The 17,684-nt window shown below is 45.8% G+C and overlaps 1 protein-coding gene across 4 annotated transcripts in view; it reads right to left on the bottom strand.

The window, feature by feature from the left end:
* Nucleotides 1–750: 750 nt before the first annotated feature.
* The window catches only part of LOC135112662 (leucine-rich repeat neuronal protein 3-like), a 125,655-nt gene continuing 108,721 nt past the window's right edge, over nucleotides 751–17,684 (bottom strand). For 2 of the 4 annotated variants that reach the window (XM_064027290.1, XM_064027288.1), the window contains exons 3-6: nucleotides 13,532–13,600; nucleotides 5,204–6,453; nucleotides 3,894–4,024; nucleotides 751–3,019 (exon numbers count right to left, since the gene is read on the bottom strand). In XM_064027290.1, the coding sequence (XP_063883360.1) occupies nucleotides 1,919–3,019; nucleotides 3,894–4,024; nucleotides 5,204–6,452 (2,481 nt within the window). In that variant the 5' untranslated portion in view covers nucleotide 6,453; nucleotides 13,532–13,600 and the 3' untranslated portion in view covers nucleotides 751–1,918. The remainder of the gene's footprint in view (nucleotides 3,020–3,893; nucleotides 4,025–5,203; nucleotides 6,454–13,531; nucleotides 13,601–17,684) is intronic. The other 2 variants (XM_064027291.1, XM_064027289.1) reach the window with 1 other exon arrangement.

The following is a 17,684-nucleotide window of genomic DNA, read 5'->3' as shown; positions in this document are numbered from 1 at the left end:
AAAGGGTATGACAGAAGGTTGAAAGTGAGTGATGAAATGATAAGGCTGAGAGAGAGAGAGAGAGAGAGAGAGAGAGAGAGAGAGAGAGAGAGAGAGAGAGAGAGAGAGAGAGAGAGAGGGGGGGGGGATAGTGTGTAGAGTGTGTGTGTGTGTGTGTGTGTGTTTCCCTAAAGAAAGGGCCCTGAACTGGTGTGTGGAGGACATCAGTCTTCTACATGAGTGACCAAGTGAGTAATATATTCCACCTCAATTTTAAAGTAACATCAAACTTGGATAGGTGAGTAGTACATGTTGGCTGTGGGTAACATCTGTCCTCTCCCCCTCACAGCAAATGATGGCAGCCCTCAGCTTGATAAGGTGGCTGAAGAAGTGATGTATGACTTAACTTCCTCAGCCACCTGAAGTCAAGCTGAGGGCTGCCATCATCTGCTGTGAGGGAAGAGGATGTCACCCACATACTACTCTGCTATCCAAGTTTGATGCTACTCTAAAAATTGGGTGGAATATATTTCGGACTTGGCTACTACTGTAGATTGATAGGCCTCTAGCACTTCTATAAAAGTTATTCTGAAAAAAATAAATAAATAAAAAATTATATAATATATATATATATATATATATATATATATATATATATATATATATATATATATATATATATATATATATATATATATATATATATATATATATATATATATATATATATATATATATATATATATATATATATATATATATATATATATATATATATATATATATATGCAAAGAAATGGCAGGAAATTATTATCATAGAATATTACTATTTCCCCCTGCAGTCACACCTCGAAACTGACATGTAAACAATATACATAAAGGGGAAAATGCAGGTGAGAGGAACAGTGCTATTCTTGCCAAAGTAACAAATTAAAGCTTTGTAGACAGTAAAAAGTCTGACACACCTTCACCAACACATGTAGTGGTGAAGGAGATGCAGACCACTAACATTATTTTCTCTGGTAACAAACATTATAACTGGCGTCATAATTTCAAAAAATTAGAAATGGTTTAAATTTGGATTACATCACAGTATAAAAAATTATAAGTGTATTTTGGACCTGAAAGTGAAGGAATATTCTTAATGTTATCTTGATGGGGCAATGTGATGGATATACAATGTGAATGACTAGTATTGCAGATGAATGGATTTGCCAGTGCTACTTAAATCGAACTATTCTGCAAATATTTGTTAGATTTCTTTTCTTAGCATTTGTGTTTTTATTTTCATGACTACTGTGCTATGAATCAATATTGCAGTATTGCTTTAAATCTAATTGATAATCATATCAGAAGCATCTTTTAAAATTTGGTACTTCAGTGCATTTTGTTTCCCTGTTGTCCATCACCCTTGATCACAGAATGTCCTTCACACTACCCGACAAGACAATAGTCACGTGAGATACAGGACATGCATGATTTCATGTGACTAAATGAGGACTTCTCTACTTAGGATTAGATCTACTCTTCAGTAGGTTAAAGCTACGTACTGGTGCAAACACAAGTTACTAGCAAGTGAGGTGTTGGCATCTTCTTCACACTTACGTATATGTATATGTAGATGTATGTAAAAAAAAGTGCTTGCACACTTACACTTCATCAGTCATGCGTTAAGCACACTATCCAGAATGACTTGCTTCATGGCACAAAAATACTTAATAAAAGTAGCAAATACATACACACACCATATGCACACACACATACACACATTTTTTGCTGACATGAGCCTTCCTCAGTCATCCTCAAGGTGTATGGCACTGTTGTGTTGCTGCACCACAGCCTGAAGGCTCTCCCATGGTGCACTACCAGGTACTCCACTACAAGCCTGACTATGACTCGACTAGAAAGGAACTGTACGGGTGTGGGCCTGGTGCTGCCCCTAGACCGGAGTGGTGGTCTCTGGATTATCTGCTGGCAGTGGGTCCAAACTCAGGGATGGAGTTGCTATCTCTCCTGTGTACAGGAAGTACTTCCCTGATTTTTGAGTCCTTGGGTCCCAGCGCCAGGGGACGCCACCGCCACGCCACACTCTCCTGGCAATGACATACAGTGTCACAACCAGTGCCAGGCCAGGCAGGGTGAAGAGCAGCGTGAGGAGTGGTCCCACACTCATCTCTTGCTCCCCGTATGGTACAAAGCTGATGACTGGTGTGCATACGGCAAAGTCCTGCTGCAGCGCTGCAGTCACATTTTGTGCAGCCTTGAGGCGGTGCTCCAGGTGGCCCAGGTCGTGGTTGGTGCCAGGGAGATCAGGGCTTGCACATGCCACGTATTGGCCGGCACTCAGTGATGGGAACTCGTGACGTGCCTCGGTACAGTTCAGTTGTCGGGTGGCAGCCAGTCTGTGTCCCGCTACCACAGCCAGCGTATAGGTGCATGGCCCATCCTCATCCACCCGTGTGTGGACCACCAGGGCTCTCCCAACACCCCCGGCAGTCAGGCTGGTCACTCGGCCTCGGCGCTGCGATGTGGGAGATGGGGCCTCTGACAGCAGCAGGAGCTCTGAGCAGCCAGGCAGGAGGGCTTCCTGCTCACCAGTACCACGCTCCAGCAGTGTCAGACAGTAGCGGTAGGTGGAGCCTGGCATCAGGGCCTCTGCTGGCACGGTCACTGCCACTCGGTGGGGGTTTTGTGATCCATCTGAACTACAGTTGGCGCCCACCTTCATGGCCAGCACCTCACGGGCACCAGCAGTCCCCTGCACCAGCTGGTACACCAGCACTGCATCACACGTGTATGGTATTGCTCTCTCGTCTACCTGCCAGATGAGCTCCACACCTTGATACAGATCCTTGTCCACATCCTTGTCTAGCACCGAGTGCACCCAGTGGGCCACTCGCAGCGTGATCTCTGCATCAGAGCGCCGGATGTCAGGGGCATCCTCTGCCAGCGCCTCGTCGTGATAATAGTCATGGTAGTAATCGTGGTAGTCATGGTAAGACTCTTCAAAACACACCAGCTGGGACTTGGTCAGTTCATCCTGTAACAAAGACTTTCATGTAGCAGAGCATGTAAGAGAGGGAATGGCATCTACATAGGTAAGGAATATTATTGTTAATTAATTAAGAAGAATTTGCATATCAAATACTTATTAATATTTTATGGCTGCTTTGCTGAGTAATGCAGTGAGAACCCTTAAATCAAAGAAATTAGTCACTGTTAAGTACGACAGATTATGATTCTACAGCTTTTACACAATTAGTTTTTCTGTTGTTGCCTATCTAACAAGGAAAAAAGCTTCATTCATAAGGTTCCTTCCCCCATTTTTCTCCTATCCACACATCTCTGCCTGACACAGTAATGTAAGTCCAAATAGACACACTTGGCAGTGCCTATGAGGAAAAGACAGACTCAACTAATGATTAGTGTTGGCACTGAGTGATTTACTGAGTACTGAACAGAAAGTGTGAATAAAAAAATGGAATGATTGACAACAAGACTTACTAATGTGTCAAGGAAGTGATAAGGAAGAAGACAAAGTGAGATAAGACATGGAGAGAGAGTTAAGTAAAGATGGATGAAGAAGAGAACAAATGTATGTCTGCAGTATGTACACTACCTAATGCACCCATGTCTTAACCTACAAGATAAATAAGTCCAGAGGTACTAAAGAACCAATGTGCAATTCCTCTCCCCTTCACAACCATTCCTTCTCAGGTTTCATAGATGTGTCATAGCCATAAATACATGTACATCTCACTTCCATCACTTTATTAGAAAGTCCCTAATTTTTCCTCATGGGATTGAACTGCTTATGGGTCTCCCACAGGCAGAACAACTTTGCACCATCTCTGGCAGTGACTATACCTGCTGTTTTGTGATTACACAACCCCACTCCTGAGTTACACACTTACCAGAGGAGCATTTTCCAGGTGGGAGGGTGTGGCACAGACAGCACTGGCCTTTTCCTCCTGGCTGAGTGTTGGGTGACGCATCAGCCACACCACCAGCCACCACACCTTGCAGTCACAGTGCAGGGGATTGTCTGAAAAAAAAAGGATAATAATTTGTATCTATCTGTGAAATGGTTAGTTCTGATTCGTGTTCCAAGTTCTTCTAAGTATATATCTTATGAGTTGTTAATTCTGATACCTGTTCAAAATTCTTCCAAGCAGCAATGATAAAGTCACCAACTTCTCTTTACATCTCAGAATCAAGACACTTTTCTTTTACATCCAACCTTACAAGATGCGTCCAGTCAACTACAATCTCCTCAAAGGGTTTCAGCATCTAGGCAGATCTTAGGGTGATAATCAGTGTCAGGAAAAGATTGGTAAGTATATAGCTACTGCTTTTATGGATGTGGAGAAAGTGTAGGACATGTGAAAGGCAAAGTGTGGTGTGCTGAACATGTATGAAGAGAGGGTGGAAAGTTAAGTGGAGTGAAAGCAGTTCATAATGATGTTATTGTCTGTATTATATAGTGCAAGAGAGGAAGTTTCACAACACTGAGAATTGAGACAGGGATACATATTGTCACCTGTGCTGTGTATCTTCAGTAATAGGGAACAACTGCATGAGTAAGGGTGATGTGGGTGTAAACGTAAGGATGAAAATAAATAAAAATGAAAATGGCATAGGAAAGTGAGAGGACCTGGTCTAAGAATACATATGGTGATAGTAGCAGTAAGGAGGGTTTCCTATAATGACTAGCTAATGTGGGTTCTATAGAAAAAAATTGTCAGGGCAATTGGGTCATGAAGAGGCAGAGTGATGTAAAGTGCAGACCTCAGACCATTTGATTCCCTGGAAGCAGTCAGTCACACCCAGCAGTGTGTTAATGCTCACCACACCCACACTACTCCTGAGCTACTGCTTACACCACCACACCCACTGCTCATTCATCCTTCTACTACTACTAGTTCCACCACCACCATGTAGTAGTAGTAGTAGTAGTAGTAGTACAACTACTACCATCATCACTAGTTACTACAACTACTACTACCACCATTACCACCGCATTACCACTACGTAGTAGTAGTACAACTACTACCACCAGCGCTATTGTTACTACTAATATTACCACCACCGCTACTACTACTACTACTACTACTACTACTACTACTACTACTACCACCACCACCGCTACTACTACTATTACAATCACTATCATCGCTACTACTACTACTACTACTACTACTACTACCAACAACAGTGCACCCACCGGCCAGGGACAAGTGCTGCAGGGCCGGGGTGCTGTTGAAAACGTGTGGCTGCAGGAGCGAGATGTCATTGGCGTCCAGGTCGAGAGACTTGAGGGCGGGCAGCTGGTGGAGCAGGTCAGCTGTGATGGCTCGCAAGGCATTGTCGGCCATGGCCAAATGAGTCAGCAGTGGCAGGTGAGCCAGCGACCAGCCCGACACGGCCACCACGCGGTTGTGGGACAGCTTGAGGCGACGCAGCCGCGTCAGATTGACGAAGGCGTGGTCCTCGATGACATCGATCATGTTGTGCGATAAGTCCAGCTCTTGCAGGTTGGAACAGGCGGACAGTGCCCCACGGGCCAGCATGGTGAGGGCGTTGTCTGACAGGTCCAGGGAGATGAGGCCGTGCACGCCGGAAATAAAGGTTGGCGTTATGGCTCCCTTCAGAAGGTTGGACTGCAGGGAGAGGCGCTGAAGGCCGTGCAACCCACGCATGGTTCTGTCGTTGATCTGAACGGCGTCCAGCTGGTTGTAGGCAAGGTTGAGGGACGTTAGGTGAGGCAGCCGGACGAACGCCTCTGGCTGCAGGAGGCGGAGGCTGTTGCCAGCGAGGTCAAGGTTCTCTAGTTGCAGTAGCGCCGGGAAGGCCCGGGAAGGAAGCTCATGCAGCTGGTTGTCACTTAAGTCCAGCCGCTGCAGCTGACGCAATGGGCGTAGTGCATCCACGGGGATGGAAATGAGCTTGTTGTTGGGCAACCCGAGAGCAACCAGCGTGGCCTCCAGGCCACTGAACACGTCTGAAGGCAGAGTCTGCAGTCCTGCCTTAGTGATGACGAGGCCAAGTAACTCTAGACCCTTAAAGCTGCTCCCGGCGGGGCTGCCAAGGCCGTGCACAGCTAAGTCTAGCAAGGACACGCCGCCGTGATTGCGCAGGATTTGTGTCAGGACGGCCAAATCCCGCGGGAGCACCGCCTGGCCCCGGCAACGGATGGTGTGAGGCACATCACACGTGCAGGATATTTCAGAGATGTTGCTGACGTCTGGACACCTCCAGCCCACAGTGGTGTTTGGCCTGGTGCTCGTTAGGTTACTCAGGAGCACCGGAGATGATGAGATGACGGTGCGCGCAGCGGGGATGGCGTGAAACTTAGTGGGCGTGGCGGGCGTGGTACTGGAGGAGACAGAGGCCAGCGTGGCGGCGGCGGTCACGCCGCAGATGATGGCAGCAACGGCGGCCAGCAGGGGCAGCAGCGCCGCTCTGGCGGCCATCCTGTGGACAAATAAAAGCACTTAATAGAAAAAAAAAAGAAAAAAAAAAGAAAAAAAAAAGAAAAAAAAAAACACGCCATACATGAGCGTCAAAAAGTCTGACTTTATAAGACATTATACTGGACCATCGCACCGCGATATTCCTCCGCGATTAAACGAGTCCGACAGACAAGTGACTCGGTAGGATCAACTCACCTAACATTCTCCTCCTGCCACCCCAAGCGAGCACCTAATAAACCTGACGTTTATGTAATCCTAACGAGCAGCGCGGAGAGTGCCGGCATGTATCGCCGCGGCGCACGGTGGCCCACATAGGTGGCTGCCCGTCAGGTGCGCGTGGCGGGCGCCGCTGCTGCGTGAGCTCAACTAAAGGAGGGTTCATTAACAGAGTTCCGCACACAGGAAGACTGTCTGCAGGGACAACGGGCGGGCGACAAAGAGACAGCTGTGCGTGCTCCACGTGCACCAATGGTAGTGGTGGTGGTGGTGGTGGTGACTGCGGCGGTGGCAGCCACGAATCATTGTCATTCAGTTCCCTAATTAATGAGCACAGCCCGCGGCGTGCCAGCCAGCGCAGGGTGGTGACCTAGTCTACAGGTTCACCTGGTATTACTTGTTCAGTAAACCCTTGTCATTATGAGGCAAGTGGGTGCAGCAGCGGTCGTGGGAGCCGCGGGGAGGGCCGAGCAGCTGCCCCAACCCGCGGACATTCGCCTGACTGGCCAGGACCCGCGGCCTTGCCTGGCTAGTCTCGCACAGTTCCTCATTTACACCAATAACATGAAAACCCAACGGAGCGCCACCCGCTGCCCCGCGTCGCGGCGCCGCCCGTGCCTGCAACATCCAGCAGTTCATAGTTGCGGTGACCTGCAGCCCACGTTCCATTAACATTCAGCGACACAACCCCATAAATCGCGTTCTATTACTGTTTATCGCTTGCATTCTGATGTATTAATGTTTAACTGATACTTCGAGTGACTTTTAAAAGGCTGCTGCATTAGCATTTAGCGGCCCAGACACTTAGCTGCACCGGGACTCCCAATAAACACCTCCTTGGTTAGCGCTTTATGGCCGCCCAGGTAAAGGCAATAATAAACAAGTAGACACAACCCGCAGCTCCGCACACACTCAACAGACAGACGGCATTGGATTAACTCAGCGGGACCTGCCACTACCACCACCATCACCGCCACCAAAAACTCCCTCCACCACCCCTTCCCATGCACCACCAACGACGCTTCCCCCTCCCCCCTCCCCCTTGCCCCGACAGGCCGGCGAGCTACACGCACACCTGCACCGCCACCGTCACCGCCACCTGGGAGCACATCAGGGACTGGTTGTCTGGAATCTGGCGGCGGCGAGTTCTGATTTGATTCCCGGTTGTCTCGGGGTGGCGGGTCGACAGGCGGGAGGGGGAGGGAAGGAGGGGAGGTGGACGAGAAGTGGTGGATGGGGGGTAAATGAAGTAGTGAAACGAGGATACGAGGTGTAGATCTTTTGGTTCAAGTTCCAAGTTCTATTAATACTACTATGTTATTAGAAATTCTTGATATCCCCACGGTGGGTCGGTGGTGAAGTCCTTGAATAACAGATTAAGTGACAAGCGTTCGGTCCCCACTCTGTCATTAAGTCTCAAAATATACAAACATGCTTCAGTGCACCACGGCGGCTGGCCAGACACATCAGCACACCATGGGCGGGGCGAATCTAGCCTCCAATGACTCACTGTATGGACTAGTCACTGAAGGTCAAGGAGAAGTATCTATAACTTCCCACATTATATACTTTATCAGCTTCCCAGTGTATAGTTTACCATCCCAGCGTTGTGAAAACATGACTTCTATTTTTCATAGTGTCGCATTTTTTTTTTTTTAGAGGATATTATTATCTGAGTTATTGAGTATTCCAAATGATTTACTGCCTGTACTTTTATTTTCGCCCAGCAGAGGTGGAACAGGTATTCAAATGAAGTGGTAGTTGTTATACTGTCCTTCACAAGCTGTCAGAGAGTGAATTGCTTCGTTTTGTTAATGAGATAGAAGAGAACACTGCGTTAAGTGAGAAACTGGTGGTGCCCCCCTTCCTTTCACACCTGACACTAATACTACTACTGTTAATATTACTTTTTTTCGACTAGAGCTACTTTTTTCTCAATTACTACTTTTAACTACTACTACTACTACTACTACTACTACTACTACTACTACTACTACTACTACTACCTTTTTTCAATTACTACTTTTTCTTCAACTACTACTGCTTTTATTCAACTACGACCACTTTCTCTTCAGCAACAACAACAACAACAACAACAACAACAACAGCCTTTTTTCATCCAACTACAGCAACAACTACAACAACCACTATACATCATCACTCCCACCAAACACACCTACTACGCTACAGCACCAGCCCTCAACAACCCCTTACACGACACAAGCGGGAGGAATCTGCGCAACCTCAAGTCTGTCCCAACAAGACCCAGACCCACCCCGGGAGTGACATAACATCCCCTTCTGACAGCCGCAGAACTACTGGGGCCGCGGGCACTTGTTTACAGGAACCGGCACTTAAATATCCGGAATCGGACGAAGGAAGGAGGCGGAGCGTGTAGGAAACGAGAGGAAAAAGTAAAAATGGTACGAAAAATATAAGGGAAACCGGAAAATAAGGAGAAAGTCTAGCGGAAAAAATAGGTAAGGAGATACTATTGAGGTAGGAGAGCGTGAAGGGAGGAAAACAAGGCGTATCTCAGCAACGCTCTTTAATAAGGGGGATGAGAGGCGTCGCTAAGGAGATCGGATGTTACGCTCAAGGGGTTTAGAGGCTGTTGTCGTTACGGGCGTGACTCCAGCGCCCAGAATTTGAGGGAACTTGGAGGGATGAAGATGGAAATTACCAAGAATCAGAGAAGATGACAACGACGACGACGACGAAGAAGAAAAGTGACAAAGAAGAAAAAGAATGACGACAAGGGAGAAGAAAACAAGAACATGAAGAACAAGAACAAGAAGAAGGCGAAGACGATGAAAAAAATAACAAAAATAACAATACGAAAATTTGATCAGAAAACACACACACACATATACAAAAAAAAAAAAAAAAAAATTAAAAAAATCTAGAGTCGAATCTCCTTTACAACTCAAACTCACGTACGGCTATACTAACTCATTTCTTCAGATTTTTTTTCCGTTTTCTTTCTCGGTCCAGTGTGTGCGGGAGACGGAGAACCTCTCACGGCCAGGGAACATTTGTGAGACGTTTCCTCTCTTACGATGAATTCTTGGGGGCGGTTACCTCCAGTGGCCGGAAGTTATAGGAGGAAGGAGGAGAGTGGAGGCGACAGAACGTGATGGAGAAGGAGGAGAAGGAGGAGAGGCAAGAGGGTGGAGAAAAGGGCAGTAAGTGGAGAAGCCGAGAAGAATGGAAGGTAACCGCCACCTAAAGAAAGAATATGAAAAAGAACTGAAAGAAGGACGAAGGTGAAAGAGACAAGAAGTGGAGGGAAGTTGAGAAGAATGGAAAAGAAAAGTTTAAGGGGGGAAGGAAGAAGAAGAAGAAGAGAAGGAGACGGGGGAAGGCAAGACGTACAGAAACTGTAAGAGGAATGAGAGAAGAAAATAAGCAAATGGAAAACGATAAAGAGGAAGTTGAGAGAGGTAAGAATTGCAGTAGCTGAGAAGAGTGGATAGAAAGAAGGGTGAGGAGAAAAAAAAAAAAAGACAGTGAAGCAAGAAAGAAAGGAGTTTGAAGTTGAATTTGAGGAAGAGGAGGAGAATGCAAGTTTAATACGAGGGAGAAAGTGACAAAAAAAAAAGAGAGAATGGCGAATAAAAAGACAGCTGGAGAATGAGGGATGTAGCAAATAAAGGCAAAAAAATAGATACGAGGAGGAGGATGAGGGAGAAGAGGGAAATGAAGATGAGAGAAGGAGGAAGGAAGGTCAGGAGTTAAGAGGAAAGGAGACTCCCAGTGGAGGAAAAAAAAAAAAAAGTGGGGAGGGTTCACTGCTAGTTTGTTTAGGGCCTCCTCCTCCTACTCCTCCTCCTCCTCCTCCTCTGACTGAAAGGGCATCCCGAAGGAGAATTACTGAACCGTCAACTGAATGGCGCCACACACACACACACACACACACACACACACACACACACAGTCGGAAATGCCTCGCGTCGCTCGTCACGGGAAGGAAGAATTGCTCAAGTTAACACCAATGAAATAATTACACGAGACTTAACCGCGCAAGACGATCACAAGGGCAACGAGGGCAATGCATGACAACGAGGAGGCTGCAGGATTACTTTTTACCCATCCTCGCCCATTGCCCAAGACTCCCGCCACTCCCACGCACTCAGACCTTAACCTTTACCTCATATCCCCTCTTACATACGCCTCTTCACCCACAGCCTCTCCTACACACGCTTACACACGTCTCTTCATCTCACATCTCCTACACACGCCTCTTCATCTCACATATTCTCCTACACACGCCTACACACGCAGCTACACGCCATACCTCACTCCTACAGACGCCTCTTCACCTCATACCCCTCCCACATACTTTAATTTCTTTCCCCTTTAAGTCAAACCCACCCGCCCCTTCACTCAAGTTCCCCCATTACTTCCATTAAAATCCATAATTGTGCTTGCTTTCTCCTCTCTTTTCCCATTAACACGTCTGCTATTTTGTTATTATTCTTTGGTGAGGGGAAGAATGAATGGGACCCAAGAATATATCCTCACCACTTCCTCCCATTAAGAAGCTTCATTATTCAGCATGCTCTCCCTCCGCTGCCCATTACCACGTCTACGTCCTTATCATTCTTGGTGAGGGGAAGGGTGAGTGGGATGAAGTAGAAGGGGATGGGAAGGTTATAGTGAGATAGGATAAGTGGTACTTCTTCCGGCTGAAACTCGAGCTGGTCTCAAAAAGGGTTGATAGGCGAGAACATTAGCCATTACTCCACAAAAATGTTTATTGCTTACAAGTAAAAAAAAAATGATTGAATAAAAATGCGCGAAGGAAAGAAAAAAGTCCGTGTATCTATTCCTCTGTACGTAAAAATAAATAAAAAATGGTCATAGGGAAACTTTGTAACGCCTTATTTTTTTCTCTTTGTATGCGCAAGTATAAAACAACAAACAAAAATCACACGAAGAAACTTAAAACCACTTTTATCTATTTGTCTGCAAGCGAAACCACGTCAATAATTATAATGAATAGGAACTGCAGACGAAAGCTTTAGAATGTGACAAGTGTACGATAAGCGAGCGCCGTTATAAAGACGAACAACAGACTCGTCACAGCAAACACACAACGAGGATCCCGCCGCCAGATGTCTCTCAGTGGCCTGTTTGTAGCTCGTCCTCATTCTCAGCTCCTCAACTCGCCATGAAATACGATGATTAATACAATTTTCTGCGTCCCCGAGAGAGAGAGAGAGAGAGAGAGAGAGAGAGAGAGAGATCTACGCGTGTTTATGTTTACACTTATCGTCTTTTCTTACACCCGCACTTCCACTTTCTCCTCCTTGACACACACACACACACACACACACACACACACACACACACGTTAATGAAAGAAGACAGACGACCTACTCATGACGTAGGAAAAAGAGAAGGTGGAGTAGTAGTAGTAGTAGTAGTAGTAGTAGCAGTAGTAGCAAGTAGTAGAAGTAGTGGATGACACGGAAGAGATATCAGTAATGGTGCAGGAAGATAAGGAGGAGGAGGAGGAGGAGGAGGAGGAGGAGGAGGAGGAGGAGGAGGAGGAGGAGGAGGAGGAGGAGGAGGAGGAAGTACATTAAACAGAGCGAAATGAAGATCTTATCATGTTTGATTTCAGTTCCGCAAGTAGCAGAGAGAGAGAGAGAGAGAGAGAGAGAGAGAGAGAGAGAGAGAGAGAGAGAGAGAGAGAGAGAGAGAGAGAGAATCACTACCTGTCTGGAGATGGCACTGAAGGGAGGTAATGAGAGAACCACCACCACCACCACCATCTCCTCCTCCTCCTCCTCCTCCTCCTTCATCTCCCCTCTAAACGCCCCATGAACCTCCCCAACAGACACTTCCCATACATCTTACACCCCACCACTTTCTCCTCCCCTCTCTCCCCATCACTCTCCCCTCTCTCAACCCTTACCTACCTTTTCCTTCCTATTTTCATCTCTCCCTCTTTCCTCCCTTCCCTTCTCCCCATCACCTTCTCTCTCTCCCCCTCTCCTTCCCTGTGGTCTATGGGGGAGAGGTTTGGTCTGTGAAGCGAGACGTCTCTGGTCCCACTGGCGCCAGCACGGGTGGTCTCTCTCTCTCTCTCTCTCTCTCTCTCTCTCTCTCTCTCTCTCTCTCTCTCTCTCTCATGTGGTTTATTTCTAAGTGGAAAGAAACACGAATGGAAATAAAATGGAAGATGGAAAAGAAGAAAAAAAAGCAAAAAAGACGCATACAAAAATTTATTAGAGAAAATAGAAAAAAAATGCGAAATAAAAGTAAAACGTAATGAATAAACTGAACGAAAAAAAAAACGAAGAAAAGGAAAAAAAAACAGATGACCTTGGTGTAAAAGAAAAAAAAGAAAAGAACAAGATAATAAAATAATATACGTAAAAATTACAAACTAAAAAGAAAGGAGTGATTGTAAAATTTAAATCGATAATTACGTACGAATAAAAAAAAAACAAGAAAAAAAAGCGCACAACTTAATAATTAAAGAAGAGAAGAAGACAAACAGAAAACGAGGAGAAAGAAGATGAAAAGAAGAGGAGGAGGAGGAGGAGGAGGAGGAGGAGGCACCATGAGAGCTGGAGAAATAAGAAACAGAGAAACAGGAATTATGAATAAACATAACGATAAATGAGAAGGATAATGAAACAAATGAGGGAAAGAGAAGAGGAGGGAGAGGGTTAGGAGAGAAAAAAATAGGAAGGAGGAGGAGGAGGAGGAGGAGGAGAAGGATAAATATAAGGATAAATAATAAGAACAAATAATTAAAATGAGGAATAAAGAGAGGAAGAAGAAGGTTAGCAGAAGATTGCGAGGAGGAGGAGGAGGAGGAGGAGGAGGAGGAGGAGGAGGACACTAACCTGCCGACGCCTGGACCACCACCAGCCTCAGGACTCCTACTGCTTCTCCTTCTGGTGTTCCTTCTGCTGCTGTGGAAGAGAGAATACACCTTAGCAAACCACACTACTTTCTTCTCCTTCTCCTCCTCCTCCTCCTCCTCCTCCTCCTCCTCCTCCTGTGGGTGTAGTGTGTCAGATAAAGTTACTGTTGGCTGGCGAGTCTTCAGTTATTTGTTATCTGCTTGCCTTGTATGCATTTTCTCTTTCTCCTTCACCTCCTCCTCTTACTGTTCTATTCTTCTCTTTCCTTCCTTCCAACACCACCACCACCGCCTCTTCTCCTCCTCGTCCATCACCACCACCTCCTCCTCTTCCTCCAACACCATGTCCTCCTCCTCCTCCTCCTCCTCTTTCTCTTCTACCTCTTTCATTTCTCTTCTTCCCTCACTTCTGCAGTCACTACTACTACTACTACTACTAGAGAGAGAGAGAGAGAGAGAGAGAGAGAGAGAGAGAGAGAGGCGTGAGTCAAATGAGATAAGGTATAAAAGAAGAGAGACAAGAAACAAGATACTTTATGAATATGAAAGAACGCCGCTCACATCTCTGCCCTTCCCTCTCCCTCTCTCCCCTTTCTCTCTCTCTCTCTCCCCTCTCCCAGTGGTCAGCTCACTCAAATCTCTTCTTAACTAAACCTAACAAGATGGGAAAAGTTCATTGAAGTAATAATTGCGAGGAGGAGGGAATATAATAATAATAATAATAATAATAATAATAATAATAATGATAATAATAATAATAGTAATAATAATAATAAGAAGAAGAAGGGGAGAGGAGAGGTAGAAGAAAGTAATGATGAAAGAAACGTAAGAAAACACACACACACACACACACACACACACACTTTACAACATTTTCTCATTAATGGACGAGGAATATGCAAACACTTCTGTCCACTTGATTATTTATGCGTCTTCTTCTTCTTCTTCTTCTTCTTCTTCTTCTTCTTCTTCTTCTTATCTTCTCTTTTTACTTTGTTTGTTGATCTGTTTGTGTATTCATTGCTTGTTTGTTTTCTTTACCACCCGCTTGGTTAGACTCAATTAAATATATGTATGCAGATTTTTTTTCTTTTTCTTTATTTTCTTTTATTTTTTCTCCCGATACTTTTGCTGTTGGTGAATTTTTGTTTCCTATAATCATTTACAACTTTTACGGGTATTTTTTTTTTTTACTATTTTCTTATATTGGTTTGTAGGTTAGAAAAGAGAAAAATTAATCTCTCTCTCTCTCTCTCTCTCTCTCTCTCTCTCTCTCTCTCTCTCTCTCTCTCTCTCTCTCTCTCTCTCTCTCTCCGTTTTTTTTTACTGTGGATATTAAGAAAGGATGACCATAAGAGTACAATGGACAAATCTTACCAGGAAAATGAAGGAAAAATGTTAATCCTCTCTCTCTCTCTCTCTCTCTCTCTCTCTCTCTCTCTCTCTCTCTCTCTCTCTCTCTCTCTCTCTCTCAGTACGTCACCAATTAGGACTCCATCCCATTCTTCTCCTCCCTTTCCCTCTTCCCCCTTCCTTTCCTTTTCCCATCCCCTTCTTCCCATTTCCTTTTCCTCTTTCCTTCCCCTCCCTTTCTCTTCCTATCCTTCCCTCTTCTCCCTTCCTCTCCCTTTTCTTTCCCCTCCCCCATCTCCTCCACCCTTCCCTTTCCTTCAGCCGCCGGGGACTTAACAGACCGCCACTGTAGCCTAAGGGAACCGCAAATTTAGGGCCTTCGGTAGCCTAACATGGGCCGCGACTAGGGTGGACTGGGAGTGAGGGGGGGGTGCTTGGCTGAGGGAGGAGAAGGGGGGACTGATGTAGATAGGGCGATGGGAAAGATTGGGCGGAAATTACATAATAAAATGGGTGGAAAGATAGGAGTGAATGGATTAAGTCAGAAGATGGAAAAAAAGTGGATGAATGTGGATAGGGTGATGGGGAGTGATAGGAAAAATAGGATAATATGGATTAGGGTGGATTAGAGTGGAAAAGGTAAGGGAGTGGATGGAATGGGACAAAATGTGGATAAGTAAACGATGATAGGGATAGATAGTGCGTGGAGAGGATGATAGGAGAGGGGTGGATGTGAAAAAGCAGGACACATCACAGATAAGGATAGATAAAAGAGTGGATAGGATGATAGGAGAGAACAGATAGGAAAAAGAAAATAACAAAATTGAAATAAGGTGAATTACATAAAAAAAAGATAAAAAATATGTGGAAGATAGATAGTAAGCAATGATTGAGGATAGATAATAAGTGGATAGGGTGGAGTACAGGGGAGGAGGGCAGGGTGGAGTAGACGTGTGGGTGTAAAGCGTCGTGCGTGCCTAATCACCCTAATCACCCAGGTAAGTCAGGTAATTGCTTTCTAATTAGCCTGAAAAATTGGTGTTTTTATGGCACCTCCACACTCTTTTTCTTTTTTTCTTTCCTTTTTTTCTTTTTTGCCTGCTTCCTTCTCCGTATATTTCTTAAGGTCTTGGAAGGAGGAGGAGGAGAATGAGGAGGACTGACTCTCTCTCTCTCTCTCTCTCTCTCTCTCTCTCTCTCTCTCTCTCTCTCTCTCTCTCTCTCTCTCTCTCTCTTACTCACTCACTTATCTTCTTCCTCATTTATCTACTTCTCCCACTTATTCTACGTCCTCCTACACCTCTTTCTCCTCCATCCCTTCTCATTCTCCTCCTCCTCCTCCATTCCTTTTTATTCTCTACTTCTCTCATCATCTATATCACTTCCTGTTTTCCTGCATTCCTCTTTCCTTACTGTGTTTCCTCTCCCCTTCCTTCCCCTTCCTCCCCATCTCTCCCCTGCATTCCTCTGAGCAATGGGAGGTGATAGGAGGTGATTAATGGAGGGGATGGTGATGGGGTGGATGGCAGGGGGGACGGAATGGGAAGGGGAAGACTAGCAGGGTGATGGGGTAGAGAGGGAAGAGAGACAAGGTGAAGGTGGGTAGATGGAAGGGAGGAAACTGGGAGGTAAATGAAAAGGGAATAGGTAAGATAAGTGATAGAAGTGATAGAAGTGATAGGATAGTAGTAGTGGTAGTAGTAGTAGTGGTAGTAGTAGTAGTAGTAGTTTAATAGGGGGCTGGGGAAGAGTGACAAGGGATGTAAAGGTGGGCGAAGGGAAGGGTGATAAAGGGTTAGGAAGGGAGAGGGTTGTGTGTGTGTGTGTGTGTGTGTGTGTGTGTGTGTGTGTGTGTGTGTGTGTGTGTGTGTGTGTGTGTGTGTGAACAGGAGAAAAGGAGAAATAAATAAAGAAATAAAGAAAAAAAGAAAAGAAAGGAAAATAAATAAAGATAAAGAGAGAAAAAGAAAAGGAAGGTGGAATAAAAGAAAGATGATGAAGTAACATCCTAACACACACACACACACACACACACACACACACACACACACACACACACACTAATTTTACCTTCTGGTCAAGTGTTAATCAGAAGGTGCCCATAGCGGGGTGACTGTCCTCAGGTGGTACCCCCTCCCCCATCACCCCTCAGCCCTCCAACCCTCCCCATTCCTCCCCACCCATAATTCCCTCGGGCTCTATCTTGTATCCACATCCCCAACTTCTCCCATTGAGTCTCCAGAATTCCCAACCACTCCCATCCACTTCCATCCACCTCGCCATTCACTCCTTGCCTCTCCACACAGCCATCACAACTCCACACTCCCTATAATCTAACCTAACCACTCCCCACTCCACACTATCCACATCACCCCAAGGCCACCATAACCACTCCCAGCTCCATATCTCCCCTTACCCTCCACATCACGACACCATACCCTACTCCACATCATCCACCCCCCTCCACCCCTCCAATCAAGATAATCCTTCATATAGGCCAGTGGGTCTTTCCTATCTCCATTCCCTCTCCACCTGTGAGGAGGAAGAGACCTAGTGAGAGAAGTGGAGGGAGAGTGGAGGGGAGTGGGAGAGGGAGGAGACGTGATGTGGGTGTGTCTGGATGGGTGGGCTTAGGTGGGTGATGGAGGTGGGCAGTAAGGTGGATGGGAGTGGAAGATACTTGATTTAGGTGGATGGGTAGTTGGGTGCAAGATGGGGGGAGGGGTGTTGTGTATGTATGTATGGTAAAGGCTGGGTGGGTGGAGAGGGGTGGATCGGGG

The sequence above is a fragment of the Scylla paramamosain genome, chromosome 24 (assembly GCF_035594125.1).
Source record: "Scylla paramamosain isolate STU-SP2022 chromosome 24, ASM3559412v1, whole genome shotgun sequence".
NCBI lineage: Eukaryota > Metazoa > Arthropoda > Malacostraca > Decapoda > Portunidae > Scylla > Scylla paramamosain.
This window is presented reverse-complemented; position numbering and strand designations above follow the sequence as displayed.